At 42.7% G+C, this 16,931-nt stretch overlaps 1 protein-coding gene across 1 annotated transcript in view; it reads right to left on the minus strand.

The window, feature by feature from the left end:
- The window catches only part of SETD1B (SET domain containing 1B, histone lysine methyltransferase), a 37,746-nt gene extending 26,109 nt beyond the window's left edge, over positions 1-11,637 (minus strand). Inside the window, exons 1-6 of the mRNA XM_066609861.1 lie at positions 11,411-11,637; positions 11,003-11,157; positions 10,462-10,560; positions 9,722-9,992; positions 4,950-5,062; positions 2,248-3,426 (exon numbers count right to left, since the gene is read on the minus strand). Of these exons, the coding sequence (XP_066465958.1) occupies positions 2,248-3,426; positions 4,950-5,062; positions 9,722-9,992; positions 10,462-10,560; positions 11,003-11,157; positions 11,411-11,486 (1,893 nt within the window). The 5' untranslated portion in view covers positions 11,487-11,637. The remainder of the gene's footprint in view (positions 1-2,247; positions 3,427-4,949; positions 5,063-9,721; positions 9,993-10,461; positions 10,561-11,002; positions 11,158-11,410) is intronic.
- Positions 11,638-16,931: the final 5,294 nt, after the last annotated feature.

Consider the following 16,931-nt stretch of genomic DNA (forward strand, 5'->3'; position numbering starts at 1 on the left):
AGAGCATTCACAGCAATATCTGTCACTTGGTTGGCATCACCAACCCAGGGTGTTTTCAGACAAACAATGCTGCAGTCTCTTGGTATGTTTTTCTCTATTTCCAGAGCACCTTAGCACACCAAGTAGCAATTCAAATGCACTTGTCATTGTGACTGCAGAGGCAGACACAGTAATTAACCCAAATTAATTAATCCAGAATGAAACATGCCCCATATGGTCCCATATCTCCTCTTTCCCACCTTTATTCTTGGTTTATTTTCCTACAAAGCAGGGTCAGCTGAAGCAGGGCTTTAGCTCTTCCAACAAAGCAGGGTAGGCCAAATAGTGACACCCTCTGACTTGCCACTGCTGCCATCACCTTCCTCTGTGCAAGTTCTTTGAACATAGCAGGAAATGCAGATCACACTGGGAGCAAACACAACACACACTGCATTTCTGGCTTCCTTTAAGAAATCTGCCCAGAAAGGGGGACAGGTAAGGAGGCCAGCAGCAGGTGTCTTTTTGTCATCCTCTGCCACCAATGCAAATGGCATTCTTAGCTTCACAGATGGGCTGGCTGTACTATAAGATCTTACAGGTTATACTGAATCCCTGTTTTCTCAATGCAAGATATTTCTTCTCCCAAGTTTAGTTACCACTTCATCATAGTTACATTCAGTTTATTCAGAAGCAATTCCCACTGTGGGCTCAGCCCTAGAGAAGTGTGCATAAAACTACAGCCTCATTGAGGTTCTTTTTATAATCCACAATCATACATTTGAGATGATGTGCCCAAATAAAGGACTGTAAACAAAAAAGTACAACATTCTCTGTTGCAAGAGCTAAACATAGGGCCACTAAACTTCCTTGGCTAGATGACAGAACTGTCATCAGTCAGCACACACACAGCTCCAGAAACAACTGTATAGCAGTATATCTTTGTTTGCTCTTTGTGACTTATGAAGCAAACAAGACAGCTGTGGATCCTCCTTTTGGTGGTGAGGTGGAACCAGTGAGAGTGTCTTCTCTTCCTTTCCCAAATGCCCTAGCTTCCCTTCTCTTGTTGAGGAATTCTCAAAGCTGGCCAGAAAAGCAGCCTCACAATAGACTGAAACATGAGCTTCTGCCTTCCCCCAACCCTTTCATAGGCTAAAATCTGGCACTCCTTCCTGTCTCATTTGCAAACTGGAAAAGCTACAGCTCACATTTCAGGGGGTTCTACAGCCACTATTGCAGCTTCAGTCCAATCCAAGAAGGAAAAAAAAAAAGCTGTAAAGTTTGAATCAGAAGTATCTTAAAAAGAGAAGTCAGGGGGAGGGAGGGTTCATTCACCTAAAGATTCTGGGAAAATGTACAAACAGTGCAACATCCTCAAAAGGTGTATGCCTCACTAGACTTTCTATACATATATTTCAGGAGGCAAATTAGGCAGAAAAGGACAAGGTTATCTCCTGCCACAGCAGATAATATTTCCATCCATCCTCTGTGTAGGCAGACACAACATTTATAGGGGGAGGAAAAAGCTAAAAACTCAGTCGACAACACTTCTGAACATCATGAACACCTGGTGTTTCATATACACAAGGCCTACACAAAGTCACACTTTTAACAGAATTCATAGAAAAATAGAGGAGAGCCTGCTTTTTTATTATTGAAAAAAATTTTTAAGATTCTGTACCCATATAGCAGAGCACTCCCTTCCCTGCTCTATGTGGCTCTGAAAATAATCTAAGATATCTAACCCCTGCTAATTGGGTAAGAGGCACTTTTTCAAGTGGGTGCTCCTTTTTTTAGCAGGGGGAGAGTAACTGGCCCACCTCACCCCAGCAGTGTCTGTTCTGGTGGCTGTCTGCTGGTATTCTTTTGCATCTTTTTAGATTGTGAGCCCTTTTGGGACGGGGAGCCATTTAGTTATTTGATTTTTCTCTGTAAACTGCTTTGTGAACTCTTAGTTGAAAAGCGGTATATAAATACTGTTAATAATAATATGTATTAATTTATTTAATAGATCCAGACTCAACTCCTAGGGCCATGTCAGACACATACAGGGTTTAGCATTTAAGTACACCATTTTATAATTACTACATCTCCTTTTCCAAATTAAACAAAAGATGGCACATGAACACGAGTGCATGCATGTACATATACCTCAATATTATACTGGTCCACTGTCCAAACCCTGGTCCGTTTTAAATCAGCAGTGCAATTCTCAAATGAGTGGTTCTATGCATTTGCTACAGACACATACAGTATATCTGAATGGCTCACCTCTTCCATTTTTTCTGGAACTGGACTCTGGTTACCAGGCAGCATTTCTTTAGCCTCAGAGGACTCAATTTTGGATGTCCGGTTCAGTTGGTCAATGGGAGTCACACTAGCGTCCAATGGTCCTCGTGAATTATGACAGAGAGAAGCCGTTCCAGGAACTGGCTCCTCTTCATCAGAATCTGGTAATGGTGTTGGGCTAATATCCTCCAAGCCAGTGCTAGAAGGACGTGAGGATGGAGTTTGTGCTCTGTAACTGGGCTGAGAGTTGGAACCAAATGTTGGGATTGGAGAAAGCTGGGAAGAGGAGGAAGAGATGGGGCTGCCTTCCATTCGAATCTCATTGTCTGAGTCATGCTCATTGAGAAAATATAGTTTTGTTCTTTGCTCTTTTAAGAGCATCTCAATCCTCGAGTCTAAACTGTTGGGTTGAACTTCACATTCCATGGTTGGGGTACCTGGAGTCTCGCTCCTTTCTGGAGTCTGTGAGAAGGACGCCACAGCTGTTTCACCAAGACTGTTAGCCTCTGGCTGGGGTGGGGGTTCCTCAGGTTTTTCCTTGACAGGAACAAAATCAACAGTGGTAGTAGCACTACTTTCAACTACCATCTCCGTTGGAGGTGGTGGTGGTGGTCGCCGGTACTCAACATCTCTGGAAGTCGGGGGAAGCGGTGGATCTTCAGGTTGGGGGTATGTAGTTGGTGCTTGGTACGGGGAGAAGGCAGATTTGTAAGTTGAAGAAGCTGAGTGGCTTACAGGAGGTGTGTGGGAATATTGCACAGTCTCTTGCTGATGGGATTTGAATGCAACAAACTGATGTTCTGACCCTCGAAAAGCATTCGCAGAGTTATGAACATAGAGATGGCCTGGGCGTCTATTATAGGCATCTGTAAATTTGGTTTCATGTCTCCTGGGTTTATACCCAGAGTCTTGACCAAAATGATAAGCTGGTGTTGTCTGGCGACTAGAGTATGCAGAATCTTGGGAAAATGGAGTCCCCTGCCGTGGGGTGAGGGGGGTTCCTTGGGACTGGGGGGTAAATTGGCTGAAAGAGTTTGGGGTGTCTTGCCGACAATTGGAAAAGGCTGTATCATGCGAAAATGGTGTGCTACTGTTTGGGGTAGCTGATGATCCCACAGAAGAAAGGCTATTCTCTTTTAGGCGTTTCAGAGTATCAGCCAACTGCAACAAAAGGAAATAGAAAAATTTTCCAAAATGTATCAGAAAAATTGCCAAATCACATACATCTTATCCATAAAATCAATTTTCTATAAAACAGAAAGATGCAATAGAACCACAGATGTGTATGAATGTTCCTATTAAAATATTTCCAGAACAAAAAGCATTGAGCTGACCATATTGCTTAATGGATAGATGCTATACATCTATCCATAGACAGCATTAGACTGGTGGGAACACTTTTAAAAGTTTTGCAATCCATGTAAACCAGCTCTGGGTCAAACACATAATTAATAATGTTAGATACCATGTTACAGTAACTCACCCTTGCCCTACCCTAAAAGGGCTTATATCTAGCCTAAGTTCCTCTTACTGCCACCTCACTTCCTATAAGAAGACACTTTCCCATCCTTCCTATTAAGCCCCATTGAACAAAATAGGACTTACTTTTGAGTAGACCTGGTTAAGATTGTGCCCTAAATAAATAAATAAATGCCAGTCTTCCAGATGGGGGGAAGGGGGGATGCCAGTCGACGGGGGGGAGGGGGAACAACTAATGAAATGTTGTAACTATAAAAGAGGTTGTGTCTGAATGATAAAATTGAAAAAAGCAAAACCTTTGAACACAGAAACATGAGGACCACTGAGATTTTTCCAGCTATGGATTTTGAAGAGCCATAAGCCCAGCCAAGTGATCTCTCACTATTAAGATTTACTTTGACCTCCTCCTCAGCAGCTTTTCCAAACAGAGCAGTTCAAGTTCAGAGGAAGGTAAAATTAAACAATCCTAGGCTGCAATCCTACCCACACTTACCCAGGAATAAGTTCCATTTACTATCATTGTTAAAAGATTAAACACAGTAGCTTGTTAAAAGCACAGGTCTGTAACATTTACCCAATTGCAGTCACATACCATGGTAGCAACAAGTCTAATATATTAAAAATGAAATATTGAAATGAATGGGGACCCGCCTGAAATTGGCCCGTGACCCACCTAGTGGGTCCCAACCCACAGTTTGAGAAACAGTGATCTAAGGAAATACCACATTTCATTCTTTAATCCAATTGAACCTAAATAACCTCAAAAAAGAAAAGAAAAATTGTCTCCTTAAATGGCAGCCCCACCATTAACAATGATTTAACTAATGTTTTGGATAATCTATTCTTTCAGCAAATTAGAACTTGAAGCTTTAACTAAAACAAATAGGTAACCATTTGTCCTGTCAATATCCATACACAGGTTGACAACCAGTGCCATGGAATCATTGCCAAGTCCAAAGACAGGTTGCAACTTGGCATGGTCCCATCGATCTAAAGGGTTCCAATGTACCTGGGGCTTCAAAATGGATTCCCCTTATTCAAGAGGCTTTCCCCAAAAAGGAGGTTGCAGATGATAGCTGGCTGGACAAGAATCTCAAGAATGCATTTCTTGAGAAGATTAACAATTGCAGACAAACCAGCATTTGTTATGAAGATGTTCTTAATGTAGTGGATGCTATTCCAAACATAACCTAGCCAAAATATACCTGAAGAGTTTCATTCACAGTGGGAGATGCATCCGGCTCATTCTCAACAGGTAGCGTCTGAGGAGTGTAGAGTCCATTAACAAGCAGATCATAGAAATGCATGCGTTTTTCACCTGAACAAACAAACACTTTGTTAAAAACAACAATGCAGCAAACATACAGTATACAGTATTTTAGCTGGAGATGAAAATTCCCTCAGACTCCATCTAGAACTCTCACTTTAGCAACATTCACTGCAAACTGATTGCCGATCAAAAACACTTCTGGTTTTTCTGAGATAGCTAATTTCTGCCTGTCAGGTCAGGTGAAGCAAAGTAGAACACACAGGTAACTTGCATCTTCCAAATTCCTTGAGGAAGAGGGTCTACACCCTAGACTGCCCTCTTTGAGAAAAGCTGGCAGTGGCAACAAATTAGGACAGGAAAGGGTTGGCTGAAGCAAACTTATCATCAATGTTACTGCTAATTTGGTGCATCGTAACAAGAGAGGCATGCATCTTGGAAATAGGACTGCTTGTCTACAGGAGTTCACCTGTATACTCCATCATGCCCCAGGAAAGTAGAACTTGAACTCTTCTCAAAAGAAATTGTTTAATACTTTGAGAGATGAAATCATTAATAATTAGATTAGATTACTTTATTGTCATTGTGCTTAATGCACAACGAAATTTGATGCACCATTGAGATACAGATATAAAAAAGTTATATACAACAATCAGTTGTACACTCATCAGTGCACACTCATCCGGACATTCACTACAACATGCATCATGTTTTATATTAAACATGTAATATAAAAACAATATTGTCCAGGAGCATGATAACCAATAACACATAATAAGAAGTGTCCAACTGCAGCAGTGCCTGTCGTCAAACAAAAATATCCAAAGGGTGTAGTGGTTTGGGAGCTGAACTTAGACCTGGAAAATCCAGGTTCAAATCCCCACTCAGCAATGAAGCTCCTGGGCCAGTCTCTCTCTCTCTCTCTCTCTCTCTCACCCTCTCTCACCTACCTCACAGCATTGTGAGGACAAAAAAAAAACTACATACACCACTCAGAGCCCTTTGCAGGAAGTGTTGTATAAACTTGTGAGTAACAAATAAATGGGGCAGCCCCACTTTACAGAGTTGTATTCCACGCAGCAGTATGATTGAACATTGTCACTTTTCCCCCCATAACAGATGCATCGCACGTACTTAGCAAAGTCAGACCCAAAAGTTAGCAGTTTTCTACAGGCTGCCAAGCTAAGTCTGCACTCTTATGCACTAAACAGGGAATAACTTCTGTATGAGTGTTGATAATATCAGGTTGCATGACTTATATCAGAGAAGCTAAACATTTGAGCCTATGTGGCTCACAAATTACTACCAGAATCTGGAGAGTCAGGATGGTGTAGTGGAGTGGTTCCCAAACTGATGGGTCATGACCTACCAGGGGAACTGGAAAAGGACCATTCTCTTTTAAGGGGAATGGCCTGGAAATCAGCAGCAGCATTATCAGGATGATTGTGCTGCTACCAGGGAGAGGAGGGTTTTTCTAACTTACTTGGGGTCACTATGGCTCTCCAGAGCGTCCAGAGAGCCTGCGACCCTCTCTGCAGCCCTCCCAGGGGCTTCAAAATCCTGTAAAAAAGAAAAGAACCGCTTCCGATTTTGCAGAAAAAACAGAAGTCGTCCCCCCCCCCTTTTTATAGGACTTTGAAGCCTCAGGAAGGGCTGAGAGAGGGCTGAAGGCTCCCCAGACCCTCCAGAGAGCTATAGCAACCCCCAGGTATGTTGGAAAAACCCTTCTTGGCAGCAGCAGGATCATACCCATCATGTTGCTGCTCCTCCCCCTTCCCTCCCCAGCAAAAGCTTAGAGTTCCCAAAGTCTGAGTAGGACTTTGGTGCAGTGGTTCTGGAGTGTGACTCAAACGTGGAAGATCCAGGTTCAAATCTCTGCTCAGTCATGAAGCTTCCTGGGTGACCTTGGGCCAGTCACTATCTCTCAGCATCACCTAACTCACAGGGTTGTTGTGAGGATAAAAGCAGAGAAGTAACCATGTACACCTCACCCTGAGCTCCGTGGAGGAAGGAAGGTATAAAATGTGAAATTAAATAAATTCTGGAAACTCACTTCTGTAGTAGGCCACGCAAGGGGAAAACAGGTTACAGTTCTATAGTAAAATGTATAGTGTTATTGCAGGGCAACTGATGCAGTTCTGCCAGCAAACATGCACTTTGCAAGGATGAGAGTGGGAACATGGTATCACTAAGCACCATTTTCTGTTCACATCAAACAGAACGAGAGACTTAGCATGCTCTGGTTTGTTGTTGTGATCACCAGACAGAAATACCAAGTGCAAAAAACCAGGGCCATCCAAGACACAGGAAGCTCACTAGCACTTGCACTGGGACAAGCTGCTTGTGAAGCAGACCTCTGCAGGCACCCAATAGCTTGGGCATAAAAGCCTGTTGGTTCCCTCATAAAAGGCATTTATTTAGTGCTCTTGAATGGTCAAAGACTTCGTGTGCATACATTATCCTGTGGTAATCCTTACAACTCTGTAAGGCAAGTCAGTAGTATTATCCCTAAACTCTAGAGGACGTTGGGTTGGGGTGGAGTAGAACTGAAGTTGAGAGTGGCTTGCCTAGGAGCAGCTAGCAAATTTGTGGTTCATGAACTGGAGGTTTCCTGGTTCATAGATCAGTCTAACAGCACAATCCTATGCATGTCTACTCGGCAGCAAATCCCACTGATCCTTAGACTAATTGACACACACTTACCTAGGAGAAAGTCCCCTGGATACAGTGGAAATTACTTCTCCATAGATAGAATTGTTCTATTAGCATCTGCTATGCTACACTAGTTCTGGAAACAGTCTGCTGAAACACAGGCTCAAACTATTAACCTGGACAGGTTATTACCATTATGGTTATGAATGCAAGAACTGAGGTAGAACAGATCAGATTGTGGTCCTTAATACACTGAAAAACAGCAAAATGCTTACTGTGTAGACCAAGGTCAGGATTTCACCTTAAGTGACTCACTTAAAGCTACATAACTTCATTCTAGAGACTATGAACAGTGTTCATCTTCTCCAACTTTACAGTCTACAGATCCCATCAAATCACTGTTAAGCACAGTCAGTTAAATGTCATGTACTCCCTTTAATTTCAATTGCTTCAATTTTGGATCAAATTAAAGAGTTTATTTTCAAAAGTATTGTAATTTTAAAGCACAGATATTGGCTATTGTGTGCAAATGATTGGCCTTAAAACAGACAGCTGTTCTATACATGGTGCTTTTTTTATTTGTATTATTACATATAAACACTGAAAGCCATGTAACAAATAAACATCAGAAGGTGGAAAGCAAGTAAGCAAAAGCATTTCAAAAGCTAGCGTTAGAGACCTACAGTAAAAACACATTTGAAAAATCAAGCAGGTTTTAATAAAGTTGAAGCCTGAATCACAAAACAGTGTAGCTGGAAGCTATAGAAGTTTAGCTGGATTGACTTAAATGGAAGCAAAGTAGCTCAGTATTACAATCCTGTGCACACTTACTGGGAAGTGAATCCTACTGAACACATAAGAGACTCATGCAAGATATCGGGTCATATCTAAATATTAATATATGAGATTGGGTCACGTCTAAATATTCCAGTTTAACCGATATGTGGATCAAATTGCAAGTTTCTCAGACTGCAGAGCTCAAATCACATGCTATGATATAGTTCACTGATTCTAGCCCACACTGGCTAGCTGAGGATCACAATGCCACAATGCAATGCTCATTCAAAAATAAATGTTGATGGAAGACTAAAGCAGAAATTCTATACACTCTTACTTGGGAGTGAGTCTGACTGGGTTGACATAATCCTGAGTAAACCCAATCCTATGAATGTCTACTCCAAAGTAAGTCTCACTGAGTTCAGTGGGACTTACTCCAAAGTAAACATGTTTAGGATTGCAGCCAAAGTCACCTAATCAATTTGCTTCAATGCAGACCAGTCTGAACTTTTTAGGTATGCTTCATTGAATCAGACAAAAGAAAAATACACTAAGTGGAAGAAAAAAACCAACATCAAAATGATAAAACAGTATGCTTCTTAAAAACTACATAAATAATATATTTATCTGTGTTGTTGTACAACATTGTTTCTCTCTTATCAATGCTGCAGATCTAATGCCACAGATAAGATACTTTGAAGAGCAACTGTCCCTTTAAGAGCCAGAGATAAGAGAAAAAAAGATTCTGTTACTGAAGCTCCTGTATATATTTAGATTCCAGCAAGGAGATGAATAAATAAAACCAAGAACACTGCTGTAACTCAGACTACAGATAAAGTTTTAAAGATAATGTTTTTAGGTATTTTCTAAAAAAAATTTTTTTAAGCCATGTTAAAAGAAAACTTTTTTAAAAAAATTATCAGCTAAGTGCAAAAGGTACTTTAGGCAAAAAGGTGAAGGGGCACAATTTGGCATGCCAAGTGTCAGCATGAATGAATGAGTGAAATGGAGAGGATAGCAGCATTTTGTAAATTACAGGACTATCTCCTAGCAACAGACAACACATTCAACTCCACGTGACTACTGAAGGCCCAGAGAAAAGCAGAGAGATGGGGGGGGGGAATGGAGTGACAGCCATTTAATAGTTAAAAAGAAAACATTAATTATTAGCCCTCCCAATCCAATCTGCAAATGCATCTCACCACACAGGAGGAAGGAGGGGGAAGAGAGAACGAAGACAGAAAACAGAATGAACAGAACGTCCAGCTCTGTCTTTCCCACCTTTAGTATCCAGCTCCACGTGGATGATATTGCCCATGACAGATGTGTTGTGCAGGTGCTGGACTGCTTCTCGGGCTCCTTTGACTGTGGCAAAGATCACTTTGGCAATTCCCAGATGCTTCTTGTTCTTGGGGTTGTAGAGGATCTCCACTTCTTCCACCTCACCATATTTTTTACACATGTCGGTTAGGAAGTTTTCACGGATGTTGTCATTCAACTTGGCAAAAGTGACTTGTTTGGGAGGCACTGGCCCCACATAAAACTCATCAATCTGGAGATTTATTTTTGCACAAACACATGGCAGGAAATTAAAGGGGAAAAAAACCAAAATTGTTAATGACAGATAAGAAACTAGCTGTCAAACAAACCATTTGGAAAACAGAGGGTTAAGCAACACCTACAAGACTTCAAAGACATTTTCCTTTAGTAACACAGCAGTTTATGGGGAAATGTCTGGTTAGTTCAGTAACAACTTGTTTACAAACAGTTAATTTAAAAACCTAGGGAAGCACTTAAGTAATAGACACACTTTGACAAACAGCAGGTTCACATTACAATGCTGTTACCTTTGTCTTACGCCAAATTAAATTACCCAATCAATCAAAAAGTGTTTCAAATGCAAGCATACATTAAGACAACAATCCTAAATACACTTATTAGGGAGTGAATTCCTAAAGACTCAATGGGATTTAGTTCTGAATAGACATGTTTAGGATTTCCATAGATCACAATAAGCATACCTTAAATTTAGGGACAGAGAGCTCGAGCTCCTTCGTTTTGGTCCATATTCGTCCTATCCTAGGATCTCTAACACAATCCACTGGGGCAAGACCCGGGTTCTGGGGAATAGAGTGAGAAAAGAGAGGTACAACAAAAGCAAAGCTTGAAATTGACTGTACAGCATTTAAACAACAAGGAAATTGAAGAGAATGTCCTCCAGGGAGAGAAAATAAAGCACACACCAATACACATGTCAAACTGCAATTCTGCAGGGAATCACAGTGAAATAAAGCTGCAGGTTTTATCTTCTGATTTTGACAGACCACATTATGTCAGGGGGTGTAACTTTAATAGCTCTCCTGAACATTTTGTTGTAACTTTCATTTTTCAGGTCATTAAAAATCCTTCTGTTCCCCATTCCTCCCAAACCTAAAAAGATTGCTAAGTAGTAGAATAAAATGAACTGGCAGGAGGTGGGGGGGGGGGAAGTGGGCAAGAAGGAAGACAGAAATAAGGAATGTGATATTATATATGCACATTTTTAAAAAACCAAATGCTTACAGGAATGCTGAAATGTTGCCCATCGTAACGATAGAGCTTGTGCTGTCCTTTTTTAAGAGCTGGATCAATAATCAACTTGTAACTTTTCCAATGGTGATTTCTTTTCTCTGCAGAAGTGCTGGCTTGGGAGCTGCTCTCCATTCCGTTGATCCAACCTGGAAGAGAAGAAGAGGGAGGGAGGGAAATCTGACAAAGTTGATAAAAAATAAAGAATGCAAATGGAGAGGTTACAATTTCAGAGCCGGAATCCCCCCCCCCCGCAATTGCAATTCCGTCAAGCTTGAAAAACACCAGACAGGCAGGCTACAACAGGGTGTCCCCCACTGTATTCTCCTTCCGTTTGGAGTAAGACAAGAGACAGAAAAGAGAGGGGGAGAGAGACAGAGGGAGAGAGAGAAAAAGGCTCACTTGAACTCTGCTTCTTGCCATGGTCTTCTGTGTGCTGTTTGGCTCTGTCTCCTGCCTTGTTCTCTTTGAAAGACATTGTGGTTCGGGGGCCGATCGGTCGTCTCCTTACCGCGAAAGGCGAGCTCCTTCTCGCATTGGGCTGGTTACATTACATGGGGTTTTGAAATCCTCCTGCCTCCTCTTTTTTTTTTCGCGAGCCAACACATATTGTATGTGTGCTGCTGCTTTCTGCTTGCTGCTTCTCAGGCATCCCACAATTCACCGCTATGGAGCTCGGCTAATGGCTAACCGCCCTCCACCGAATGCACATTCACAGCAGCTGCAACGCGCTGCGAAACCCCCAGACTCGCAGACCTGGAGCGCCTCCCCACCCCAAATAAAGGGCCATGCATTTTCCCCAGCCGCCCTGCGCCCCAGAGGGGCTTTTCCCCCCTCCGCTGGGGATGGCACGACCAAACTCTCTCTGGAATCTGCCGGCTACATTTACTTAAGCTCCCAACTGTTCCTAAACAAGATGGACCTTTAGGTGGGACGGGGGGGTGGGAGGTGAACAAGGCACCGAAGTCAGAAAGCCCAGCCTGGGAAAGTTGCACCCCAGGGAGCCCAACCGGGCGAGCAGGCTCCTTGCACTGATACTTTGCAACCAGGCGCCGAAATGTTTCCACCTCCCCTGAATTGCACGCTGGGGGGGGCGCCCCCTTTTTGCAACAATTTGTCAATTTCCACGATTGCAAAGGTGGGAGGGAGGAGGAAGGAAGCAAAGTAGCAGCTTTGCTTATTAAAGGTCCCCAGCAGCCAATCAGAGGGGGCCTTCCATGTTGTTTCAGCTACAGAAAGCCTTTCTCGGAATCTTTCAAGTCATTATGATTTTTTGCCCTGGATCTTCTTGTTGGGGCTCCGTGTTGTTGGAGCCCGTCTGGAGCTTTTTGGTTTGCAATTGGGCCGTGGTTAGGTAATTGGCTGGTTAAAGGCAGCAGGCAGCCGCAGCCAATCAGCGCGCAGCTTCCATTGGGCTTGAGTTATTAGACGCTGATCTAAAAACATCCTTCAGCAGACAGCTAAGGAGAGGCCAACAGATCAGGCAGCCATTTTTCTGCAATGGAATTAAATGGCCAACTGGGTTTTCCTTTGTTCCAAAAGGGGATATTTGATTTGAAGTGAATCCACACCATCCTTTTCAGGACTTCTCAGTGTCTGTGTTAATATCTGACAACATTTAGAGGACTCAAAGGAAGAAGGAAGACTGACTCTCATAAAAAGATCTGGATTTTTCCCTTGATTTGGAACCCATCTTTGTCTTGTATATAACTAGGTCATAGCACGCCCTTAAGTCAGCAGTAACAATTTTGAGTTGAAAAAAGTAAATACATATGGTTTTTTGTTTTGTTTTGTGTTTGGCTTTGGAAGGCTTTGGTTATCTGCCTGAGCAATACATTTTTTAAAAATAGAGTTTCCTGTATTAAACACTAAATTCCTGGCCATTTTAGGTTAAATCCTTTCGTGCTAACAAGGTAATGTTTGAAAATATATAGATGTAGGAAATGTGAATTCTTGAGAGGAAAGAGTCATTAGGATCAGGTTGTTTTTTTCCTTTTACATTGTAAGTACCCAATCCATTATGTCCTTTTTAAATAAGTGTAGTTTTCATGTTAATGTTACTGGAGTTCTCCTTTTTTTTCCAGCCTCATCTGCATGTCATTTTTTGTCTTGTTTATATAAACCAATTGCTTCTGAAATACTTTTAGATCAAAATATTTAGAGATGCTTAAAATGTTTACATAAACTATTAACCAGGTGTATTCACACTAACATGTACAGATTTAAAAGTATTTGAGATCATGTAAAACTTGGGATGGGGGAGAGAGGGGGGGAGAGAAATACACGTAGTGTCCTTTTAATGTGCCGAATAAATTTGTCACAAGAACTTACCGATTGAAACCTGGAGTTAAAAATCTATATATTCCTGTTCACAGAATACTGTTAGTCAAAGTGGATGCCTTCTAACGACCTTCTTATTTTTTTTCTGTCAAAGCCATAGGCGACTTTCTAATGGTCTGAAAGAGATTTGTTGATTTGCAAACTTACGCCAGAGAAGTGATGATACAGAACATAAAAGCATGTTTAGAAATAGATCTTTTAAAACAAACAGCCCCACAACTTCTCCTTCAGAACTGCATTCTGCTATGGTGTTGCGGGTAAGTAAACCCTTTTGCCCTTGCAGTGGAACATCTAGAGCCAGGCCTGTGCAACAACTGTTTGTCCAGGGCGGATATCCGAGTGAATTTCTGTGGGGGGAAGATAGCTAACGTTCTTGTTGTGAGTACAGGTTCAGAATCTATTTAGATATCTATTTACTTCTAAAGAATACTTTTCTTTTACCCTCCTGTAACAAACGACTTTGCTTGGCTGCATCTTTGATTTAGGAAGCTTTTCTCTACAAATCCTTCATGGTGCTAGTCCTAAACTGTACGTCTCAAGGAAAATCTATAGGCAGAGATGGGATTCTTCTTATCTTAAATAAAAGGGAATAATCAGGGAGAGGCAGCTAAAGCATTTCTCCTTTCCTTGAATGGAGCTTCCCCCCCCTTCCTAAAACGTTTTAAAGACAGCAACATTTTGAGCAGGAGGAAGGGGGAACCTGGCTTGCTAAAATGCACTATAAAAGTTGTTTTTTTTTTTAATGGTGCAAAAAAAGGCTTGGAAATAGAAAATCCAAAATGGAGGCGATTCTTTTCCCTTTGCAGTCCTCCTGAGTCGCACTACTGAGAAGCTGGTGACGCCTTTGCTGGTTCACAGCAGGTTTAAGCCTTTTTTTAAAGGTAGCTACATCTTTCTGACTTCTAGTGACAATCAAAGCAAGGAGCTTTATTTGAAGAGGGATGCAAACCCCGTTTACAGTGGCTCCTGCGCCCTGAGAGGCAGGCTGGCTGCAGGCAGTGCTCCATATTGTGTGCAGGCAGCTGGGCTTCGTAATGGCTTCTCTATGAGGCTGTTCTCTTTGGGGCAAGGCTGGGGTTCTCCAAGGCTCTGAGCGTCCTTTCTATTCTTGATCAGTGCAGGGGGGGGTCATTCCTTCCTCCTCTTTTCCTCCCCCCAACTCTTTTCTTTGTGTTTGTGAGTGTGAAGGCTTGTGAAAAGCAAAGCGAGGCAGCTCCTTCTTTTTTTTTTTTTTTTTTTAAAGAAAGGTTTAGGAAGAAAGCAGGGGGGAGGAGGAAAAAAGATGGTTGCCATTTTATGCTGGTGCTTTTGCAGCAGCAAGAAGGAACGCAGGAGAGAGAGTGTAACAGGAGATGCTGGCAGGGCTCCAGTTTTTGCCTGCTGTTCTGCTCGGCACTCCCGGGGGTGGGGGAGGGCTGGAGACTGCAGGGGGGAGGGGAAGACCAGGGGTAGCCTAGCAGCCCGGCTCTTAAAGACACAGGACGCTCCTGTCGTTCAAGAAAGAGACAAAGGCGCAGAGTAGCTAGCAGGAAGTCCTAATCTTTTGTGTCTCGAATCCAAAAGTGTTCTTGTATGGACTGGAAAGACGACGACGACGACGATGATGATGGGCGGGCAAGAACTGAGCACACCGGCAGGGTTGGAAGCAGCAAGATATAGATGAAGCCCAAATAATTTGCTTAAAAGCAGGAGTGATCTTTTTTTCCCTGCACTGCAGTGAGCAAGCAACTGGATTTCTCCTCCCCCCCCCCGCCCCTCCTTAAATGGTTTCTTGTTTGCTGGTGAAGCAGTCATGGGGTGATCTCTGAACAGGTCTCTAACTCTTATCACCTGTCTCCATGTAGGTCTCTTGGCAATACTAATTTCTCAACCCCCCCATGACCCTTGGAAAGGGTGAGCTCAACTGACTGATTGAGGAGGAGGAGCTGACAAGGGAGTGCCTGGCCTCTTGTCAGAGGAGAGAGGGTTTTGCTGATGGTATCTTTCTCTCTCTGCCTGTTTGCAGTAGGTAGGGTTTGCCAGTCGTATTTCCATTTTTCAGTGGCTTTCCTTTGTCTCAAGAACTTCTTTCCTTAGCCCTGCAGCACATAATAGGTGGGTGCTGCTCTGGAGGGTCTTGTGCTTTCAAGATCAGAGCTGATAATCCTGGCAGCAGATCCTGAATGCCACTGAGTTGCTATTGGTTTGGTTAGCGCTGTTAGCCATCCTGGGGGTGGGGAATGGCTGCTTCTTGAAACTTCAGAGAAGCAAGCTGCAGGAGCCTCTGGCCTCTACTTCCTCTCAGGGATCCTCTAATGCCGGCCTTGGAACAGGCTCATTTTTTCCATCCTTATTTTTCACGTCCTCTGCAGAAATTATTACACTTAAAGTTGTTCTGCTGTGGGGAGTGCGAGGAAGAACTGTACTTCTGGACTGCATGAATTGATTTAGGAGGTGGGTTGGTTCTATTTGTGCACAGAGGCAACATCATTATGACCGAAACTAGCACTAAAGGAAGCTGTTGTGTTTGTGAGATTTCAGCTCCCCCATAGCAATATCCTATTATGGGTGGTAGTTAAAATCCTGAGCTTGTTCACTTTCCTGTAGCCTGTTTCTTGTAAAAGATCTGCAGGAGGCCAGGGTGTTGTCTCTCCGATCTTTGTGGGAGTGAAGGCATTCCATCACCAGGATTTGCTCAAGCAGCTGAACCTGTTTTTTAAGGCAATACTCTGTGGAGCAGAGTGTTCAGTGTTTAACAGGCAATGTCATGCTTCTGTTCTTTGTGGGAAGAAAGTGTAAAGTGACTGCTTAATTCAGAGGTTGGTCAATTGGAGGTATGGCTTATACTAAGGTTACAACCCTAAGCAAGGCCCCCAGGGCGTAAATTGTATTATGCAGGAGTTATTTCTGAGTAAACATGCTGAGGATTACACTGCACACTTGTTCTGTCCTCTTTTGGTGGTGGGGGGAGTGACTTCTTATGTGAGGAGTGTGAACTGGATATGTCAAGCCCTAATGAATAGTGTTTGCCCCTTTTGGTTACAAATAACTTCTGGAACTGAGGCCAAGAGGAATGTGTGTGGCTTCTAAAGTTCCCTTTATCTGAGTGCCTTAGCTGCTTTGCCTTAGTCCGAGTGGCTGACCTGCTTGTTGTGAAGCTGATGTGGCAAGAGCACATGAGGTTAGTCAGCTCATTTGCTCACTAGTAGGGCATCTTTCCCTTCTATTCCTGCTGTGATTGTATGCTATGCTAACTGGTTGGTTTGGAGTCCTTAAATTACTTTCAGATTAGTACAGATGAGGCAGGAGCAGTTGCTGGAGTGTGCAGGCTGGTTTCCTGTGCTCTCTGTGTGTCTGTGTTCTCCCTCCTTTGCGATTCGCCCTCCCCCTTCACTTGGTATACTGCTGTACAGTATAATGTAGGTCACTGTGTATTTCCTACTTGCACTGATCAAATGAAGGTGGGGTCAGGAATAACCTTCCCTTACTTGCTGCATTTGCATCCCTTAGGAATGATACTGAGTGCTTATATAGTGTATTTTGAGTGTCTGGAGTACTTCAGTAATCCTTTCTGCTGCTCTGTAAGGTAGGTTAGTACCATCCC

The sequence above is a fragment of the Tiliqua scincoides genome, chromosome 14 (genome assembly GCF_035046505.1).
Source record: "Tiliqua scincoides isolate rTilSci1 chromosome 14, rTilSci1.hap2, whole genome shotgun sequence".
NCBI lineage: Eukaryota > Metazoa > Chordata > Lepidosauria > Squamata > Scincidae > Tiliqua > Tiliqua scincoides.